This window comes from Camellia sinensis, chromosome 5, assembly GCF_055761805.1.
Source record: "Camellia sinensis isolate YWXY chromosome 5, ASM5576180v1, whole genome shotgun sequence".
Taxonomy (NCBI): Eukaryota; Viridiplantae; Streptophyta; class Magnoliopsida; order Ericales; family Theaceae; genus Camellia; species Camellia sinensis.
The window spans coordinates 182,740,309-182,763,909 of NC_138965.1; the positions used below are offsets into that span (position 1 = coordinate 182,740,309).

Below are 23,601 nucleotides of genomic sequence, written 5' to 3' on the forward strand. Positions count from 1 at the left end.
TTCAATTATTGATTGGAGCACTTTCATAAACTATGTTTATATCCTAAATTTGTAGAGAGAGAGAGAGAAAAATTTGAGACAAATTATAAAAAAAAATCTCAAGATTTTGTGTATTTTTCAAATTAAACTCCAAAGTTTTAATTTCATTAATTTAAATCTTGAATTCCATTCCATGTCGCAATCTACGCGCCTCAGTCTATTGAACTAACAGAAAACTCAATTTTTTGCCAAATGCGTGCCAAAATTATGTTGAGTCCCACATATAACCCCCAAATCTCTATTAAATGTTTAAAATATATTTTTCATGGAATTTAATAATTAAAATACTATTAAATATATAATAATTAATATATGTCAATTATAAAAAATATATATATATATATTTATATTATTTTAATCAACTGACCGGACGGTTGGTTAGGCTAAATTTTCTCACCTTTCATAAAACTTTCAAAACTGAGCGTGAATTTATAAACAAACATCCGACCCAAATATAGCGGTGGAATCACGGTTTGAAAACCATTCCAAACCGGGTCCAAAATTCTCTCTCCCCGCATTCTCTCTCTCTCCATAAATACCTGCCCCCCTCTTCCTCACCTTCCACATCCTACATCTCTCTCTCTCTCTCTCTCTCTCTCTCTCTACACACGGCGGGCCTTTTGTTAGAATGGCAAAGGAAGTTGAGAAAACAGTAGTAACAGAGCAGGAGTTCTCAGCCAAGGACTACCACGACCCGCCTCCAGCTCCGCTAGTGGACGTGGTGGAGCCGACAAAATGGTCGTTCTACAGAGCTATCATTGCAGAGTTCATAGCCACACTTCTCTTCCTCTACATCACCGTCCTCACCGTCATCGGCTACAAGAGCCAGATTGACCCCATCAAGAACCCTGACCAGTGTGGCGGTGTCGGCATCCTCGGCATCGCATGGGCCTTCGGCGGCATGATCTTCGTCCTTGTTTACTGCACCGCCGGTATTTCTGGTTAGTATAACCTAAAACCATTATTTACCATTTTACTAATTTAAACCCTAATAATTATACATATTTTTTTATTAGTTAAGATTGTCACTGACCTTTGTAAACAATAATTATTCTACCTGCACAAAAATATATGGCTGAATTGATGTAGGATTAATAAAAAGTGAGGGCATGGTCATTTCATTCTATGATTTGAGGGAAATAGAAGAGGGAAAGAAAAAGGGTTTTTAGGGTTCATTCAAGAAGAAGAAGAAAGCTTTGAGTATTTTTTATTTTTTTGTAAATGGAGATGTTGAGAGTAAATTTTGTTGTGATGGGTGTTATGGCACTTGTTTTGGCTCTGGTTGTTCCTTCTATCAATGCTCATGCTCATGTCCCTGCCCCTGCTCCTGCACCTTCCCCTACAAGTGATGGGGTAGCAGTAGATCAAGGAATAGCATATGTGCTCATGCTGCTTGCTCTGGCTCTTACCTACATCATTCACTGATGATCATTGCCCTTACCCCATAAAAAAAAAAAAAAGAGACAGAGTTGCTCTGTAGAATTCATGATTGTTTACTCTGCTTGTTCCATCTTATATTTTTTATTTTTAACATTTAATTCAAACCCCCCATTCTTTTTGCAATGTCAAAAAAAATTAATAAAAAGTGAGATTCATCTCATGTAAAAGGGTTCTGTTTAATTTTATATTCAATTTTTATGTTTCTAATTATTTATTTTGGAAATAATTGAATTGTCCAATATTTTGATGTGAGCTCAAAATAAGATGATTCATCCTATTTATTTATTTTTAATTTGGATCATTTACAATCATGTCATCTCACCTTATTATATTATTTCGTCATTTTTGTTTGGGTGAAGTACCAATAAATGCTAAATTTAGATTTTGTGAACTGATTAGTCCCTAGGTTTTTCTCATGGACCCAAAAGTCCTGTTATAAGTGAAATTACTTTAAGGGATGGGGGCAGAACACGTGTGTGTGGAAAACAAAGGGTGAATGTGGGATTTTGCAATAGGCTGAAATTACACATTTGCACCAAGCTCACTATAGATTTTTTGTGTTTTCCCTCCTTTGCAATCGAATCTCACACTATCAGGGTAGGAAAGATTCTGTATTCCCAATGTTGAATTGTTGCGTAGTTAATATGACATTGGGTTCCAATGTTCTTCTTTGCAACTTCCAGAAGTCGTGAGATTGAGGCACATTAGGATACAGAAACCCTACATTGTGTGAACGAGGGATTGGGTGTTAGAGCCAGCAGATGTTGAATTTGTATTGTTGAATGGGTGTTGCGGAGATGACGACGCCATGACCAAGTTAGTGATGTTTATTTGAAAAGGAGTCGGGAATGGGAGGCCTATTGATATGGTTTGCTAGCGTAGAGTTAGGGGTTGTAACGTTGGGGTTTAATACTGATGTTGTATGCCTTTTTTGTGGTATGTGTTGGGTATTTGGTCCACCATTGTTAGATTTTTGAATTTTGTTGGGTTTAGATTGTTTGGCAACGTCGTCTGGTATTCAATCTTGTGTTGATATGTGTGTTTTTTTTTTTTTGGTAGGATCAACCATTCTGTGTTTCTCTTTCACTTTTAGGTTGGGGTATTATCCCTGTGGCACATTTTGCAATTGGATTGTGATGTTAATGGGTGATATATGAGAATTCCACATACACATTAAACCATATAACCAAAATGTGGTCCTGGTTATGTGATCCTAATGTCTATGTGGTTTGGCATTACATGTTGGCCAACCTAGGTGTAGTGTCCTGTGTTGTGGAACTGTAGATGTGTTGGATCTGCTTATATAACACGGCGTTAACACCGTACTCAACTGTGTCGTTGAACGATATGAAAATAAGTAGTAGTGGTTATATTGTCAGTGTGTATGGATATTGTTCTGTCGAGGTTTTCTAGCGTTTTTAATCGTTTTAATGTGTTCTTATTTTTAAACCAGTATGGGTCAGAATGGGTGGCTGATGTGTTGTTGTGGGTGTTGTTTGTATGTGATTTGAAAATTTGCAATAGTTGTTTAGGTCTTTGATGGGAAATGTTATATTGGTTATTATGTGTTCCGTCACACTTCTTTGAAAATGTATTGTTGGGTCTTCCATAAGCTTGTGTGGTTGTATTAATTGTTTCCGTATGTAAGGAATCGTTAAGGCATACACGTTTACATTGGAAGTGTGTTTATGGAGAGTGATAACAATTATTGAGTCCATGAATGGAACAATGTTTTGCACGTTTGGTGAGCGAGTCTTGTACAGTCACAACCTAAGTACACTGCAATGCACATGACAAAGAATATGTTATTCAACTCGTTGTCAACATGATACAAACATGTGTGTATTACACATTAGTATACAGTCGTTATATGGAAATGATGAATTCAAACGTCGATCCACCTTGAACTTATTGTAACCAGGTACGTCGAACAACATGTATACCAGACCCGGCACCAACCCATCAAACTTCCCACAAATAACATCAACCATTCTCTTGAGCGTCGATGCATAATGCAACACGAATAGCACCATTGGTTTTGTCGCACGTGCACAACAAAAAAATTCCAGCATCCATACCTGCGCATAACAAACACATGACCATCACAGATTCCATGCATTACACATTATGGTGATGTATAATTTTTTTGAATTAGACACCATTACAGTTAACTTCTTGATTGAAAAAAAAAAAAAAAATGAAACCCAAATTGAAACAAAACCACCATGATGACCAAACGTGCTAACGTGCATCAGTAAACCAACATAGACACATCAAGACCACCGAATGCGAAAAAAATTGGCAACCCGTGTAAAAAACCTTATCAATCAACCACCAAACAAATCCACATTACACATAAACACCCACCATTAACACAACACACGACAAACATGAAAAATGACCCCCAACCAATAACAATACCCACCCCCCTATCCAACTAAAAAATCACATCACACCCCTGTAATGTTACGATCGCCAAATAATCTACCAAACTTCGGCCCACACAAACTTACACATGTGAGAGATTTGACAGAAAATTTAGTAGATTATTTGGGATCCCTAACATCACTCTTTATCATTTATTTATTACAAGAGTCTAGTTAATATGTGCTTTTACAATAAATGCTAAAAATATTTAAAAAGATTATGGTCTTGTTTGGTTTTTTTTTTTTAAATATTTCGATATTTCTTCAGAAAATTATTTTCTTATTGCTTCTTATTTGCGATGGCTTCCAAGACTTTCGACTTTTAGGTTCTCCTTTGTCTTCCTTCTTATATGTAGTTACGTCCATACCTATGTTTGTGTTTGTTTATCTCGGTTATATACAATTGTTATACAAGTTTCAAATTTCCAATTCATTCCGAAACTAAACGAAGTTTAGGATTTGAGGATTTATTTTGATGTTTGTTAATTGTGAAAATCTTGATGAAGCTTGATTTTGTGAATTGTGACATGTTCTTGTATGAAAGGAACTGCTTTTCTTCATCTCGATTGGATTGTTTAATTATTATTATTATTTATTTTTGAAAAAATCTCTATTGGAGTTTTGTCATTTAACTGTGTGATGTAAGGGAAAGACTTTAAATTGTACTTGAAGGGTTAAGTTGCTTGTGGGTATTAATAGCAAAATCAAAGAATCAAACTTTGATTAGATAGTATATTAGTATCTACTTGTTTATATATATATATATGTTCTTCAAAACCAAACATTCTAGGGTTTGGGAAAGATTCCAACGTTCACCGGAACTTCTGCCACCCAATTTGATTCGGATTTCAGAGTCCCTCTCCTCCAGATTTGACATTCATTACAACCTATGAAATGCAGATACTTCTAGATGAGAGTTGTATTTGTATCGAGTATCAATACTTTTTGGATACTAGCATAAACCTATTTGATACTTCTTAAACGTATCTATACTTTGAAATTTATTTTATTTTATTTCAATCAAGTACTAAATTGGCTATTCAATTGATCCTGAAATCAGAATATGTGGAGAATTGATCTAAAAGAGAAGATCAAAAAGTTTTGAGAAGAACTAGAAGAGAAGAAGAATACAACGGTCAAAACCTTAATCTCACAAAAACGGCCACAACCTTTAACTACTCAATACTATTATCTCAAAGCTAACCGAAACTATTACATAGAGCCATATATATAGGCAACGTAGGAAACCCTAATTAAAAATAACGAAGGAAATCATGACATTATTTGGAAGCCTAATCTCTAATAAAATAAGTAACTAAATATACTAAGGTTTTAATTAAATTATTAATAAAGAAAATAAATAAACATAAATTAAAAAAATTACAAATAAATAAAATCCACATATCACGTTCCGCATCGTCTAGATCATGGAACTTATTTGTTAGGATAAATACAAGAGTAGTTTCCAGGTAAGAAGAATTGGGAAACATTGAGAATAAAGCATGTCAAATTTGGTCCAAGTTTGAGTGGACATAATGAACCCTCAATATATCTTATATGAATATATTATCAATATTAATATATAAAGGGGCTCATTTTGGTGTTGATCATGAACTGAAGTTGTGTATTATTTTCCTTCTATCAAGTTATGGGGCAATAATCAAAATTCTCACAAACTCCTTTCCACTTAGAAACATTAAAATCAACTTCCCACAAATTCACATCTGGACAACTTCTCCCGAAACTGCTTTTCACTTGCCAACTTTCTCTTTCAAATCAAATGGTTTCCTATATGAATTGGAGGATGTCTGTGGTGCAAGTGCTATTATAGATCAAGTGTTTTCTTGCTTCTACTAGTGTTGCAACTTGAAGGATAACATTTTTGCTTAAAGGCCTCAAGGTGGGTTGGGTCTTTGATTAAATAACGATTGTCATTCAGTTTCTTGTTGAAGTGGAAAAAACAGAGTTGCAAAGTACATCATCTGTGTGTGCATTATATATATATATATATTTGCTCTATCAAAGAGGAATAGACTTTCCAATTCCTCCAAACCGATAGTATAGAGAAGAAGAACATTCAATTATTTCTTTGGATTTGCTCAGTAATTTTATACTATCACCACCACCTTGGTTTAAATGACGTCACTTATGTTGGAAATTGGGCCGGGTATTGGATCCGAATTTGGGCGCCCATGTGGCATGACCCATGGCCCATTGAAATTACCCATCTAATTTGAATTTGATTTTCTGATTATCCTATTTGTTAGGATAATCCTCTATCTACATCTATCCTATCCTTAGGAGATATAGATAGATGGATATATATGGTTATATATCTGATTATATATTTTAATAAATAGAACGTCAGATACGTGATGTGGTTTTTTATCCATAACATTTTTTCCCTATACGCTCTCTCTAACTCTCTCTCATCAGAGAACGATCCAGCCTTTGCACCGTGACTAGTGTGGGTGATACTCATACTGTAGTATCACTCCATTGCTGGGTGTTCATAGTTCATGGTTGTCAAGCATGTGATTTACCAACAAGGTTCTTTGTTTCGGATTCTTTTACATAAGGTATGGTTTGAATCCTTTTACCTGCTGCGTTATCTGTATCTTACATTGGTATCAGAGCCATAAATGGGTATTTTCGTGCTTGTTTTTTGTGCATTAAAATATGTATATAATTATATATATACATGTGATATATGCATGAAAAATTAATATTTTTTCGAACTTTCTTTGATCAACTTGAAATTTACATATGTTGTAGTATATTTCATGTAGAATATATCTGCAATGTTTCATGAAAATCCAACGGTCGGATTTTGAGAAAAATGGAGATTCGTATTTAATTTTTCGTAACTTTTACTGCATGCTGGTTTTAAATGCTTGTTTTTATGTTATGAAAATTATATATTTGGAATCCTTGTTTCGATACCTTCGAAATGGTATATTATGGGCCTGATTTCGACTTACGGTTGATGAGAAAAAATAAACCCTAATTTGGGTTCGTTTTGTGTTTTTGGTGGCTTAAGGAAGAAGATGAAGTGTAGAGTTTCTGCACTTCCACTCTCGTTAGAGAGAGAGTGTGTTACACTCCATTATTTGTATTTGTTAAATGTCATTTTTGATGCCACCATTATTTTTATTTTGGAAAATGGAGTCCGGCAGTACCAAAATTGGATCAGAAAACACACCGGAAGGCAACGCGTGTCCCTCACGCGCCAACTGACGCCGTCAGCGGTGGCCACGTGCTATCACGTGCTAGGAGCGCGTCCCACGTGCTTCCACGCGCCATCGCGCGCGTGTCAGCCACGTTGTCCGTGCGCGTTGCACGCCCAGCCGAGCCGTGCTGTTTTCAGCGCCGGCTTGTCTTGTTTGGCAGTTGGGTGTAAGGCGCTGTTTGTTGGGTTTTAAAATCCAGAATTACTTTAAATGGTCATAAGTAATTCGTTATAGCTTTGTTTTAAGTGTGGTTGGTACTGTTAGACTTGGAATTAAATTTTTAATCTACTGTAAAATTTTCAAAATTTTATGAAAATAAAAATATTTTCCCTGAAATAATAATTCATTATTTTTGCTTTAAAATGCTTCTGGTGTTGCATGACTAAGTTTTGGGGCTGAAATTTTTTCTGTAGACCATCTACTGGCATGGTTTTTTCTTTTTCCTAGATTCTGGAATATTTATTTATGATTTTGTGTATTTATTATATATTTGAAATTCCAGAAAATACCAAAAAATTCTAGAAAAATTTCAAAAGTGATATACTTTCTGTTATGGCATAATTTGAATATTAAACATAGCATATTGTTATTTTTTGCCTAGAGAGTTTCTAATATGTTGTGATTAGAATAACATGATTAATTGTTTTTTATTTAAATTCCATTATTAAATGTAACATAGCGTGAGTTGATTGTGAATCTAAATTAAGATGCTATTGTATGGAATTAGAATATTTTATCATGCTTTAGACATGCCATAGTTAGTAGGTGGTTGTTCGGTTGAGAGAAATCTTTGTAGATTTACTCTCGAAAACTAATATTTTGCACATGAATTAAATTAAATTTTTGGATAATTGTCACCTGTGGCGCAAGAGATGATTACGAGCATAGCGGATTTTCGATCTTGCGACTTGTGTAATATTGTCACTATTTAATTTAGATTTTTGCAGCAAAATTTTATTATGCTAATCAAATTAATCTCAATGCGAATTTCTCTCTAAATTAACTGAGCTTATGGAAGTTAATTTGGTTGACCTAAACTTAGGCCAAGTTTGGGTACTTCCAAAAAAGCCAAAAAGTTACTCAAAAAGTTAAAAAGTTAACACTATTCACCAAAAGTCAACAATTACGGCTGCACAACTCTCAATTCAAATTTTTCCCTACAATTCAATTTTTACAATTTTTTATTACACATTTTTCAATAAAAAGTCAAAAAGTTAACCCAAACATCCATATTTTCAACCTCAATTTTTTAGTCCAAAAAGACAAAAAGTACACTTTTTTAGTCTTCCCAAACTTGGCCTTAGTAGAGATGTTCAAATGTGAGCAATGTAATCCTATTCTTTAGATGAGCAAAAAGTCTTGGAGGCTTTAGGTCAGAGTTTAATTGAGCCAAAGTAAGGAAACATGACTCAAAGTCGCCGTGGTTTTGTTGCTTTGTTTGGCACAATAAAAACTGATGTGTGCGCTATGGTCAGCGGCATGCTACGTAGTTTTGATTGGTGAGTTTTGGATTTGTGAAATTAGTAAGTCCTCAATAGATCTGTATATATGTTCTAGGAAGCACGGATACAGATACGGGATACGGATACGATACGATACGGATACGACAGTATGGAAAAATTTGAAAAACTAGGATACGGGTACGGCAGGGATACGATTATTTTTACAATTTTTAGTAATGTAGTATGCATAAAAATAAAACCTAGAACAAAAGACAATTTAATGAAGAAGAAAGATTCTTATAAAACTAAGAGTCTTCAAGATCAATAGTTTCAACTTGTTCCCTTTCATCAGTGAATATCACAGGACCTTAGCTAAAGCCAAAAAACCATTATTAAATAAAAATTTCAGCAAATATACTTTTTTAAGTCATCAATGATAACCTAGGAAGCACAGATACGAATATGGCGATATGTCAAAATTTGAAAAAGTATGATACAGGTACGGCGGGAATACGTTCGTAAAAAAAATATATTTTTATAATTTTAATAATGTAATATGCATGAAAATAAAACTTAAAGTAAATTGATAAATAAAGAGAGATTCCTATTAACCTAAAAGTCTTCAAACATTCATAAAACATCCAAAACTAAAAACAAAAGCAAATGCAAATTAAATATCATCCTTACATGCCAACACCAAAAAAAGAATGAGAGCAAAGACAAGAAACGTGAGAGAGTGAGAAAGCGAGAGAAAAGTGAGAGAGACAATAAGGATACATCAATTTGACAAATTCTATTAATTTAACTCTTACTATATTCCTGTTATCAAAGAACTAAACAAAATAGTATAAGTAATATGTAACTTCGAGTATCCGATACTTCAAAATTAAGTATCCAATACTTCAAAATTAATTAAGAAGTATCCGATACTTTTAAGAAGTATCCGATACGTATCCGCGAGTATCCAAGGAGTATCGGTACCCGATAAGTATCCGATGCGGATACGTCTCCCTTTTTGAAGTATCCGTGCTTCATAGAATGTTGACTATTGAGCTGCGCGGATTGACTTTGTAATTTTACTTGTAATAATGTTGCATCATTGGATAAAGTAACATTCAAAAGTCACGTCATCCAAGAAACGCGAGCTTAAATGAATTAATCATTGAGTGTAAGACGAGTAACCGGTATGAACAGTGTTTTGCTCTCTACCCAACTGTTGGGAGTGGATGGAGCAAAAATTTCACGCACTATAATAGTGTGCATTAAAGTATCACTTGAAGTTAATCATTGCAAACTTGTCTAGGTCTGGACAATTACTGTTTCCACACTTGAGTGTGAGACATGATGAGGTGTTTCTTTGTATGATTTCTTAGGTAGGCTAACGCTTTTGAATAACGTTTACCACTTAGCAAACGTTGTAGCATAGTAATGAAAAGGTCAAGGCCGACAAGGTTATGAGAATTTGACGCATGGCTCGTGAGAGCATTGTGTTGAATTAGACTCTTTAGCCTAATTCGCGCTTAAGTTACTTCGGGAGTTGTCCTAGATTGATAGCTTATTCTCTCCTTTTTGTGGATAGTAGGATTAATTGCAAGTAACTATGAAGTGAGAAACTGAGATGGCAAGAGGAGTATCATCATCTTTCAACTAGATGCAGTAAAGTGTATGGAGAATAAAATTGACTTGAAGTTGCAGGGGATTAGCACTTACTAGTTAAATTTGCAACTTAAGTGCATTTGATATCTCCATAACATCCTTTTATGATCTAGTGAACATGAATTTGTCGTGAGTCATTACCTAGTTGGGCCTAAAACCTTTAAAATTTGTCTTCGAAAATTCACACATTAGAATGATTAGAATTAGTTTATGACATTGGTCATGAACTGGTGGCTTATTATACTTAATCGCATTAACGAGAAGATGACATAGATGGTTTGAGTAGGCCCTCTCGGGCCCACTCGCTTGTGACATCTTGCTCTCATGTGAATGTGTAACTTTGTTCGCAAATGGTTGCTCACAAGTAAGTAGGAAAGCTGCAGAAGGGCATTTATATTGGCGCATTTAGTCCACTATGATATTTGTGACTAGATATGTGTAAGGGTATGATAGCTAGCCTCAATCTTGACACATTTATTGATTACGATACACATCTTAGTCAAGGCTATTTGATCTCTGATAAGTCAAAAGTTTTGAGATGATTTTTGACATTGCACACATGAGGTTGAGATCAATTAGATAAGAGCTTTTGTGCTTTTAGTTTTGACCAAGGTGGCGAGTATCTATTTGAGTTTTTTTTGAAAACTCTGTAAAGAGAGATGGATGCTCAGAAAATTGATTATTTCTAGCACTCAGCAACACAATGGTGTAGTAGAGATAAGGAATTAAGTATTGTTTATGTTTGGTGGATGATGGCGCAAAATGTTTCCCAATTGAGAATTGCACTAGTTTGTTGCCTATATCCCTAACTAAGTGCCCTCCATATCAGATTTTACACTCCATTTAAGTAATGGGTTAGCAGAGAGCCATTTGTGGGCGATCTGTAACCATCAAGCAGCTTATCTTTTACTTCTCTTAAGGTTGCGAAGTTAAGACCTAAAGATCTAGGGCGCATTATTGTATGCTGTCTTGTAAAAACTTAGGGTCATGTGGCGCATTATTATATGCAGTCATGTAAACCCTCCTGGTCATGTGCTTATAGATATGCAGCTTTGTGGGAGCGATGTGCCTACTAGTGGATTGCTCCATTAGAGAAGAATACATTCTTAGTTGCGTGGTGGAGAATGTGAAAATTTTTCACGTCATCACTGGGTGATTGAGAGGGAAACATTCATGATTGCTCCACAAGATGATAAAGAGCCTAGGATAATTCCAAAGGCTCTCTAGTCCCCTACTTTTAGAAAAGTGGATCAATGTTGCGCAGTTTAAGACAGTCTTTGAGAATTAACCATTTCTATAATTTGGTTGACTTTCCGCTATGATGCGAAACTGTTCTAAAGTTATGCGCGATTTGGATAGTCATTTTTTGAGGCATAAGGCTCGCTAGATATCGAAAGGTCGCGCCATTAAGGAAGGTGTAGACCATGAGAAGATTTTCTCCTGGGGAGTAAGGTTACTTTGACTTAGGCTATGATTGACATGAGTTCGGAATTTTGATTTGTGGACGTTGTGACCCAACTTCTCGTTGGAGAATTGGATAGAGAGATCCGTAGGGATTTACCTTTTGCTTTTATGGTGAAAAGTTAGGAGCGCAAAAAGGATTGCTAGTTCTAATAAATCTTTTACGGTGCCTAAAACAATTACCCAAATAGTGATTCTTAGATTCATCGAGCCATGATAGGCCAACGATGATCGATGAAGACCACTGAGGCATGATCAATGGTCCAAAAGAAGTTTTTCTTTACTTAGTCATTATGAGCCAGGAATTTATACAGTTGTCGTCACCTAGGGTTGGCAGTCCTCTGTTTTAGACATGATGGACATGGGTGATGTTATTTATATGCTCGAATGTAAGATCCTTAGAGATTGTTCTGGGAGAATTCTCGGTTTGTCTTTAATGACTTACATAAGGAATATCCTAGAATGATTCTAGATGCGAAATTGCAAACCCATTGACTTACCTATCGGTAAAAGCTAGAGCTTTAGCTATTGAGTGAATCCTCGGATTGTCTTTGGAAGAAACAAATGACTTATATTCCTTGATTGTTTTTTTGTGGGAGCCTGAAGTACGCTATGTGGGCATATTCGGCATAATGAGTGCTATCTCTTCAGATGGTCAACTGAGTAGTTTTAGACCTTGACCTTGCTCATTAGACTGTGGATAGAATGCTTTACTGGTAGTGTATAAATTTGCCCTTTGTAAGATTCAATGCACTGGTTGGGCGCATTTTGAATGAACGTAGATTGGTCACCAAAATATCTTTAGAAAGGTAATTGCGCGAGAGGTAGTGATCTTGAACCATTTCATGTGAGGCGTACATGGTAGATTCTGTTGTATATGCTTATCGCAAGAGGTGCTGATAAGGTTTATGCTTGGAATCTAGAATTGTGCAGACTGTGGTCGTGTTTTTTTTAAAATCGGTCACTTATTTGTTGTGAGATGATGGGATGTTGACATTATTATGGTTTGTGTCATAATGATTAGCAGATGATGATGTCAGCAGGCAAGATTGGCTCATTCACACGAGCAATCACCCTTTGTGCTTGGGAGCGAGCAAGGATGAGATTAGTGGTTTATTTTTATTTGGAGCCAAGAGAGGCTTAAATTATCCACTATATATCTCGCCTTGGTTACAACCAAGATGAGATTGTGTGAAGGACCAAACATGGATGTTAGTACCCACTTTCCATGTTGTGCCTGTTATGATTAGCCAGATGCAAGATCTCATTTGGCGCCTGGAAGGCGAGCAAATAGAGAATTCGGGTTAGGCGCTAGAAAGAGACTAGACTAAGATTTGTACGGTGTATTGAGTATGACGTCACTCTTTTGGAAGAGTTATTCCACTGTAGCATGTATTTATACTCCATGTGCTTGACGACCGAGTAATGAGGTGAGAGAATGGATCCTTGTTTCCTCACTGTGTGAGTCTTACGTGTCATTATTGATATGACTTTCACTTGTGTACCCTTTTGTGACCTTTAACTATGTCACAAGGTAAGGGGTTGATGTTCTGTTACTTTGGTATGTTGCTTGCGGTCATGTATGATTCGGCCTTAAGGGACATCACTGGGAAAGCGGTCAATCCTAAACTAAATGGCATAAGGGCAAGGGGAAGATCATCTAATATTCACTGCCGGCAACTCACATCGCTTTGTATGAGAGGCGGATTGAGTGTGAATATATTGCAAGAATTGAGAGGGTCAAGCATGCTCTTTTGAGGGATTAGAGATGTTTTTGGACCGGTGTAATTAGATGGGTCTGGGGTATATGGGACACTATTTCTATTTTTTGGGTTGATGTCTCTATACTGGCTCATTTTGAGTTTCTAGTATAGAGCTCTCACATGCAAGTGTTTCTCAGTGGTCGCATGGTTCATTGGTTAGTATGGGATTGTTCAATATTTGGGAGATTGAGATAGAGATGTGGCAGTATCATGCCAACTCATGTGCGAATGCGAGATGTTGGAAATTGGGTCGGGTATTGGACCCGAATTTAGGCGCTCATGTGGCATGACCCATAGCCCATTCAAATTACCCATGTAATTTGAATTTGATTTCTTAATTATCCTATTTGTTAGGATAACCCTCTATCTATCTACATCTATCCTATCCTTAGGAGATATGGATAGATGGATATATGTGGTTATATATCTGATTATATGTTTTAATACATAGAACATTAGATACGTGATGTGGTTTTTTACCCATAACATTTTTTTCCCTATACTCTCTCTCTAACTCTCTCCCATCAGAGAACGATCCAGCCTTTGCACTGTGACTAGTGTCGGTGATACTCATACTGTAGTATCACTCCATTGCTGGGTGTTCATAGTTCATGGTTGTCAAGCACGTGATTTACCAACGAGGCTCTTCATTTCGAATTCTTTTACGCAATGTATGGTTTGAATTCTTTTACCCGTTGCGTTGTCTGTATCTTACAACTTAGAAGACTTTTCTTCATTTTTATGTACATATACATCTATGATAAATTGTATGTATATATAAATGTTATTTTGACTTTTTTTGTGTGGCGTTGTGTATGAAGCTTTTCATAGTCATTGTTGCCTATGAAGCACGGGTATAGGTACGAATACGAATACTAGTACTGGTACGATAAGGGTACATCAATACGGTAAAATTTTTAAAAAATAGGGTACGGGTAAGGCTTGGTACGCTTGTAAAAAAATATTTATTTTTAATTTAGAGTAATGCAAAAATTAATTAAATGATTTAATTTGTTAAGGTTCAACCTACAATTAACATTTAATGTCAAAAGGAAAGGTATAAATCAAAATTAAATGTCAATATATTAAATAACTTACAAACTATAGTTTAATTTTAAAATCATGCTAAGTATAAAATAAAAAATAAAAAAGAAGTCTAGTGAAAGGAGTTTTATCTCTTCAGTATAAGAAAATATTATTTCAACTAAGGTACAATACGGCTTGGGTGTTAACTAGGTACGTCTGGGTACGCCAAAAATTAAAAAGAAAAAGCTTGGGTATGTGTTGTGTACCCGGTCGGTATGTATGCAGAAGTACCATACGAGGAATATACATATTTGCTCTATCAAAGACGAATAGACTTTCCAATTCCTCCAAACCAATATTATAGAGAAGAAGAACATTCAATTATCTCCTTGAATTTGCTCAATAATTTTATACTATCACCACCACCTTGATTTAAATGACATCACTTAAAAGAGTTTTCGTCATTTTTACGTACATATGCATCTACCATAAATTGTATATATATAAAATTTATTTTGATTTTTTTTTTTTTGTGTGATGTTGTGTATGAAGCTTTTCATAGTCATTGTCGCTATATGCTTAGCTAGATATAGTGATCTATCTGCCTATAATTTTCATTTCTTTCACTATTATTAATTTCCTGTGTCAAATGTGTTACAAAGAGATTAAATAACTTCAATTTGATGATGGTATTATTATCCCCTGAAAAAAAAAAACACAAAAATTGATGATATTCTAAACATAAAATTTAACAGGGACTGTGAATATTTTGTTGATTACTTTTTTATTTTTCTTTTTATCCATTTTTTTAAAAAAATTTACTGGGTTGCTAATCTTTTGAAGTAATTTAAGGCGTCATTTCTGGTAACATTTCATTTATACCATAAATTTTATATTTAGAATTGTTATTGTCTTTCAATGATTTATGCACACTTTGTGCTTGCTATGACTCCTAGTAGTTTGAAAAACAGCCTTCACAAAGTTACTTTTTATCTATTTTGGGCAAATTACATATACCCCCTTGAGGTTTGGCTAAATTACAAATACCCCCCTGAGGTTTGAGAATTTACAAATTCCCCCCTGAATGCTATATTTGCATAACAAATTAGGGGGTAATTTGTTATGAAATATAAACCTCAGGGAGCAAATTGTTATGAAAATACAAACCTCAGGGAGCGGGATGTAATTTTGGAAACCTCAGTGGGGTATCTGTAATTTAGCCAAACCTCGAGGGAGGTATATGTAATTTGCCCATGTATTATCCATATTGTGTCATACCTGTATCCCATTCCATGCTTTATAGATTCAACTAGTCACTTAATCTCTACCAATACTACACTTTGAATTTTTTTGCATGCTGTGACTTCTAGTAGTTTGAAATTAAGACTATTTGGTAGACTAGAAAGTTAACACATACTTGATGTGCTTGAATACATCGTAGGGAAGCATTAAAAACTCTTGATGATAGTGGAGTTATATGCGGAGCATGGGACTGGAAGTAGAGAGCTTACATACTTCATGGTGGTTATGTAACTGTGTATATAAAATAACTATGTGACTCTCAAATGATTTGATTAATTATCACCATCTGAATAAATTAATCAATTTTTATTCAACTTTTTTTAGAAATCTAAAGTCTAACTCAGCTTCGCCAAAATTAGAGTGTTTCCTAATTATAGATAACTAAAGAAAACTAGTTTATCCTAAAAGATTTATGACAATTACTTTTTAATTTATATATATTTTTATTTATGGTTTTATCCTTTAACATAATCCATATCCTACTTTTTTCAGAATTTGTATTGATGTATCTATATTGTGTCATACCTCTATCTTGTATCCCTCTAGCCATGCTTTATAAATTGTAACTAGTCACCTAATCTCCGCCAATACAATACTTAGTACTTATGTCTTAATGTGAGATAACACAAGTATATTGGAAGATATACTCTGTAATAATCTAATTGTAGGTTATATAGTACGTGAATGATATTTCTCTGCCCTATGTAGGTATGTTTATATTCTAATTCTAATTTTCATGTCTTATTGTTTATCATAGTGTTAAGACTAATAATCAATCCATTAGAATAGACCTGTATTTCTAATTCTTCAGTTACTTTCGGGGATGGGAGGAAAAATTTTAAGAACCTTAATATTTTACATTGTGGTAGGTGTGAATTTCTGATATCATTTTATTTGTGAGATATTTCATAGTTCTGCATCATCTTTGGACCTCCTAATTCCTGATAACTAACACATCAATATCTAAAGGACTCTAATTTGCTTAGGCTGCATGAAAAACCACCAACTGATCTTAGTTTCTGCATCAACATTAGGAACAATTCTGCAGTTACTTGAACAGATACATTCTTCCATTTTCAATTTTAGCCTGAAACATTTTATTCTTGAATTCATTTTCACAGTAGTGTTGGAGAAAATAGATGAGCAAGAAGGTTTCAAGCTGTTTGGGACCACAGATTCTCGTGAACCTGAAAATGCAGTAGAAATACTCGAGCAAAGGGAGCAAAAGGTCTTATTTCATGAATCCACTGAGTTGGGAAGAGCAAGCAACTTGCGCAAAAGTTTAGATTGGGATACTGCTTTTTTCACCAGTGCAGGTATGCTTTTACAAGAAATCTGAAATATTTGGTGCCTTCTGCCAATGTTAACTCATTTCATATGGTTAGAGCAAGTTAAAATTCGAACTCATTAATGCTTCATGCATGATCAGGACTTCTAGGTCCAGAAGAGTTGTTTATTATAAATAAAGGATTTGAGAAGGTTGAAGCTGACCTATTACCCGTAACTCAAGAAGATCTGTGTACGTGGAGATATGCACACAGAGAATCTACATTAGATAGTGATGACTTCTCTTTGGACAGCAACCAAAGCACTGAGGTTGATTTGTTTGAAGAAATAAGAGGATCCATTGAGAAATCCAATATAATGTCCAATATTTGCAAGTCAGTTTGCAAATCAGGAGTTGGAGAAGCCCACAAAGGGGAAACCCACTGTAAGTATATTGCAAATTCAGAACAAATCTTATTGTGAATGGAAGAAGAAATTTTTGCCTGTTCATTTTGTATGTGAATTGCAATGTGATTGCATTTAAGGTATCCCAAAGAGATTTAATGGGTAATCAGGCCTTCCGCTATTGTTGCAGCAGGAAATATTGAAACCTCACTTGTCCTAAATTCTTTTCTTACTCTTAGGCTTAGTAAGCATAATATCTTGTGTTTAGGAGGTTGGTACCTAGCCTTAGTGTCTTGTAAAAAATGTTATATGGTCTCCCTTTTTATGCATCTGTTTATCACAAATTTATGCTCAATATCTATGGTTGCTTTTTTTCAGCCTTGAAGAAACTTGATGACATTTCTCAAAATAGGGTATGTGCTATTGATTGTAGTCTTTCATTGTAATTGTTCTAGCATTTATTGAGAAATTAAGTTCTCTTGTATCTAAATATCAGGTGAAATCCACACCAACTTCTAGAAGGCAAAGTGTCTATGTGCAAGGATCAAAAAGAGTTAAGGAGGTTGTCCGTCCACAAATCGTCCAGGCATGTATAAATCGAAGAAAATGAGATTATATAGTTCCTTTTAGTATTTAGTATGCATAAGTGTTCATCATCTCAATTGCTCAAATTGAAAGGCTGCATTATTATTTATAACTTACAAGTTACAAGTTTGTCCAGGCATGTATAAATCGAAGACAATGAGATTATATAGTTCCTTTTAGTATTTAGTATGCATAAGTGTTCATCTCGATTGCTCAAATTGAAAGGCTGCATTATTATTTATTACTTACAAGTCGCAAGTTTGTCCAACATTTGGTAGTCTAACATGTTGGATATGTAGACACAAGATTGTGTAAGGAAATGGAATTGTAACTCTAGGATATGAATTAACTAACTCAAATTAATTTGATCAATATAGGATGCTGAAAAGAATGGTAAATCTAAGTCACCCAAGATATTAGGCAGGATGAACATGGCGTCAGCAGGACAAAGAAAAAAGATTTCCTTAGGTGTGGACCATGTCAAAATGGGAAATAAAGTTGCAACCCTTGGATCTGGTAAGAACAATCATATAATTTAAAAGTTCCTTTCTTCTAATTCCAATGGAATTGACATCAAAATGCATTGACTGTTACAGGGAAAGATTTCATAGTATCTAAGAAATCTGGATTGGGGAACTCATGTTGTTCCACTAGCTCTACAACATCCCTTGGATCATCTTCTTCAGTTTTTGTCACTACTAGTGATGATTCATCAGCTTCTTGTTCTCCATCTGGTAGTGCTTCGTCGTTGAAATCTTCCTCAAACTCGAGAATAAAAGCAGATTCCAGGAAAAGTAGCCTTGCTGCCTCTGGTTCAACCTCCAAGACTCCTCTCAAGTGCTTACTAGGAGACAAAATTGTGTTGGAAAATCCTGGTTTGTCCACCCCTTCATTGTCCATGTCAAACCATTCTTCTAATGATCCTGCAAAATCGACCAGAAATTTCAAACCTTCAAGTCTCCGAATGCCATCACCAAAGATTGGGTTCTTTGATGAGGTAGTTTTATTTTCTTTCAATTTGTTTAGTTCTATGTTATGATTATTATTATTTGTTACTTATAAGTTACAATTTTGTCCAGCATTTGGTAGTCTAACTTGTTGGATATGTAGACACAAGATTGTGTAAGGAAATGAAACTTAACTCTAGGATATGAATTAACTAACTCAAATTAATTTGATCAATACAGGATGCTGAAAAGAATGGGGAAGCTAATTCGTTTCCTCATAAGTCACCGAAGATATTAAGCAGGATGAACATGGCGTCAGCAGGACAAAAAAAAAAGATTTCCTTAGGTGCGGACCATGTCAAAATGGGAAATAAAGTTGCAACCCTTGGATCTGGTAAGAACCTTCATATAATTTAAAAGTTCATTTCTTCCACTTCTAATGGAATTTACATCAAAATGCATTGACTGTTACAGGGAAAGATTTTATATTATCCAAGAAATCTGGATTGGGAAACTCATGTTCCACTAGCTCTACAACATCCCTTGAATCATCTTCTTCAGTTTCTGCCACTACCAGTAGTGCTTCGTCGTTGAAATCTTCCTCAAACTCGAGAATAAAAGCAGATTCCAGGAAAAGTAGACTTGCTGCCTCTGGTTCAACCTCCAAGACTCCTCTCAGGTGCTCACTAGGAGACAAAATTGTGTTGGAAAATCCTGGTTTGTCAACCCCTTCATTGTCCATGTCAAACCATTCTTCTTATGAATCACCTGCTAGCTCCATTGATGGATGGTCCTCAGAATCATCATCAACTGCCCACCAAAGCTCCAACTGTTTAGAGGTCAGTTTTCATACCAGTACTTCCAGAGGAGCTTGTTTAGGAAATGATGCCACCCAAGCATTAAATTTTCAGAGTTTCCCACATGATGAATGTTTCGATGGTCAAGAAAGTCATCAAACAAGGTTTCCAAATCTATGTCTTGAAGTAGTTAGGGGAACTGCTAATGATCTTGCAAAATCGACCAGAAATTTCAAACCTTCGGGTCTCCGAATGCCATCACCAAGGATTGGGTTCTTTGATGAGGTAGATTTATTTTCTTCTGATTTGTTTAGTTCTATGTTATGAGTATTACCTTGTGAAGTCAGTATTTCAATCAAGTAAAGCTTATCTGCTTTAACAGGACAAAGCTATGTTGTCGACGGTAGGTAGAGATTTCCAGTTTCATTTTGGAGCGCAGAGTGCTTTGCCTAATATCAGTGGGGTGACAAACAGAAAAAGGCCGGATAAACTTCAGACTACTGGAATTTTACTAGAGAATGGGGATACAAAGCTTGGTTCTGTGCAAAATGGAGTGATAAATCCTTCTTTGAATGCCATTCGCAGATATGCAGCACAGAATCAAGAGCTAGATAAAAATTCCCCAAAAATGTCCAGCACGTCTGCAACCTCGAGAAATTTACCGGGGAAAACTTCAAAAGGTCAGACTGATGCATCTCCTCAATTGTGCAGAAAAAATTGCTCAAGATCTAGTAAAGTTATTGATGGGGGACATAATTCAAAAAAACTAGGCCTGCATTCTAGTTTGAAGGCAGAAAGGAAAAGAACAGAAGGGATATTGAAAAATGAAATGGGTGGAGAGAGCAAGAGGCCAATGACGAAAGAGCATGAAAGGGCCAGCAGGCGCCCTCTTGAGAATGACCCTCATTCACTTCATGACAACGAAAAAGAAAACATACCTAGTTTTGAAGATCATGTTAATGGTTCAAATAGATGTTTGGAGGTCATTGATCTCAACAGGGGCGTGGTGATAGAGCTTGAAGGGAAGAGGGGTTGCTCTCATTCCCACCTTGGTGACAATTTCGCTGAAAATGACAGAGCCCCCATGTATTCATCATCCTTCTCTAAGGAGTACCTTTTTCCCCGCCAGCAGGTTTCACCAAATATGCTGTCAAAGACTGGACCACTCTCTCTTTCGACGACAGTTGAGTTCATGCCCAGCACAAGAACTCCATTGGCGGACAAAAATTCTGCTCCCATGTAGCAGCAGATTAATTCAGGTTTATAACAGAATCAGAATCAACAGTAGACAAGGCAGTGGAAAAGGTGTCCAAACACTCCATTACATGGCATTGGAGATCAGAATTTTTTATTTATTTATCTGAACCTAGGATTAACATTTCAAGGCATGGGTCTCTGTTCTATATTTCTCTCACCTGAGTTTATTAATCTTTAAGTTGGTTCTTCTGGGAACACTTCCCATATATTAGCAAATTGTCCGATCAACCTTGTCATGTAGTGTTTTTTAATTGTGCAAGAGTTTAATTGGATTGGAGTTCATAGTCCTTGTATAGGAAAAATTGTTCCTGAATAAACACATACTATTTGTCAGATCAGATATAATAAATGTGTTGGATTTCTCATCTGTTTTGAGATTTGAATGCTAGTGTATGCTTAGCACATATTAATGTGGAGCAAAACAATTAAGGTAATATAGAACATCATTAAATCCATTGACATTCCAGGTGCTGAAGCTAGCCACTGAAAATGCAGCAGTCACTGAAGTTAGCCACTGAAAATGCAGCAGTCACTGAAGTTAGCCACTGAAAATGCAGCAGTCATTGATTCTGATCTGTAAGGATAAATCACTAGTGCAACTCTCTCTCTCTCTCATTAATATGCTGTGAATAATCTGCAGGAAATTTGAGAGGGAATTTAATTCTGAGCTTGAGTCTCGGGCCAATTTTGAGCAGCAGTTCTCAAGCCGAGCCATATTTAACTCATCTTGCTCAGTGGATTCTCAGTGTTGGAAGGGACCAGTGAGTTAGTTCTGACACTTTGCTCCGTCGTTTTTTGGGTGTAGACAATATTATTTAAGATGCCTTTCTTGCATTTGACTGTATGTATAGGATAGAGAAAGTTTAGTCCCTTGTTTGATTGTTGAGATTATGGTGATGAGATGTGGCTCGGTACTTGGCTGCTTATGCATACCAGCCACTGGCTTTGCTAATTTTGGTTTTTCTGACTTTTAGACATGCAATATGTATTTCATTGAGGCTAGGGTTCTATTTTTTTTTTTTTTTTTTTTTTTTACAGCAAGCACCAACTATTTCATTTCTGCCATAAATCTCTCCCCCCTTCTCTCTCATAAAAAAAAGGAATCAAAATTTGATAAACAGTAAATCAAATCTCTCCCGTTCTCTCTCGTAAAAAAAAGAATTAAAATTTGATAAACAATAATAAAGGTTGAGAGAAAACCATAAAAAAGATATGCCATGACGATGTCTTTTGACAACGTGCCAAAAAAGTTAGTTTTTTTGACTTTTTAATTTTTTTTACACAAAAAAAAAGTCAAAAAAATCAACTTTTTTTTAGTTAGAAAAGCCACCAAAATTTTTTTTTAAAAAAAAAGTCAAACAATCGTCTATATATATATATAGTAATAATATTATAAATTTATATTGAACTATTTAAGAATTATTCAGATTTATCTTCTTATGATTTAAATTTATTTTACGAGAAATTATTAAGTACTTCTAGAATATCACATATTTATACTTTTTTAACGATCATCATTTACCATGCCTCTTTATATTCCTTAATCACCAAATACAAAATCATAATACTCTGCCTTCTCTACTAATCATAATACTATAAAATATTATGTGATCATGCTTCTAAACTATCCAATAATTACTCTTATTTTATACGTAAATCTCATAATATACAAATTCAATTTCAATTATACATTTTCAAAAAATCTTCGAACATCATAAATTTGGGTCCGTAGACTTGTTCGCGTGTTCATTGTCCTCGTCGGTCACTCAGCTTTAGCCTTTTTGTTTTGTCCTCATAAACCTGCTACGCTACCTCAGAAAATTTTAACCCTTTCCGTCAATATCAAAACCTAATCATCAATTCTTGTGTGTTGGAAAACATTTTTCGTAATTTGTCTTGGTTTGTCAAAGGTTATGGGTTTTGTGTGTTTGTCTTCTTGTTAGTTTTAAGATAATTGTTTCCATTGCTTTCTTTGATTGTAAGATTGCTTATAATTTGAACTAATTACAAATACCCAGCTATAATTACTTTGTGGGTCCGAATTTTAGGTATTTTGAAATAAGGGTTATTTTATTTATTTATTTTTTAATTCTAAAATTGAGTAAAAAGTTTGATTTTAATATTAACTGCCTCAAACTTTTCATCAATTTTTCTTAAAATCTTTCTAAAAATTTCTATCTTATTCCAAAATTTTATTTTCATCAAATTTGATAAAAAAAAATTAATTTCTAATATTTCATCTTTTTAAAAAATGACTCTCTTGATTTGATGATTATTTAATAAAAAGATTATAAATGATTTTTAATTTTTTTTTATCAATTTTAAATCTGATAAAAGAAAAGATAAATGATTAGAGATGCTCTAAGGCCTTGTTTGAGAAGATGATTTTTGGGTAAAATAATTAATAAATACAAAATAGACTAAAATAGCCAATAAAACAAAATATCACATCCAACTTATAATCATTTCACTCTCTCTTATAACCATCAAATTAACTAAAAAAATCAACTGTCATCTCAAACACAATTTTTTAACCAAATTAAAATAATTAAAAAAATT

General features: G+C 34.8%; 1 protein-coding gene across 1 annotated transcript; it reads left to right on the forward strand.

The window, feature by feature from the left end:
* The first annotated feature begins 491 nt into the window (after positions 1-491).
* Positions 492-21,409, forward strand: LOC114268154 (uncharacterized). The gene is made up of 10 exons (XM_082870658.1): positions 492-980; positions 16,907-17,101; positions 17,215-17,496; positions 17,835-17,869; positions 17,953-18,042; positions 18,419-18,557; positions 18,638-19,038; positions 19,229-19,382; positions 19,463-20,070; positions 20,168-21,409. Exons 1-10 carry the CDS (start codon positions 668-670, stop codon positions 21,026-21,028), a joined length of 3,078 nt encoding a protein of 1,025 aa, XP_082726784.1. The 5' UTR covers positions 492-667; the 3' UTR covers positions 21,029-21,409.
* The last annotated feature ends 2,192 nt before the right edge of the window (positions 21,410-23,601 follow it).

Coding starts and splice junctions, on each gene's coding strand:
- LOC114268154 (XM_082870658.1), top strand. CDS start 668: ATGGCAAAGGAAGTTGAGAAAACAGTAGTAACAGAGCAGGAGTTCTCA. Junction 981..16,906: donor CTGCACCGCCGGTATTTCTG/GTTAGTATAACC, acceptor TCATTTTCACAG/TAGTGTTGGAGAAAATAGAT. Junction 17,497..17,834: donor CCACAAAGGGGAAACCCACT/GTAAGTATATTG, acceptor GCTTTTTTTCAG/CCTTGAAGAAACTTGATGAC.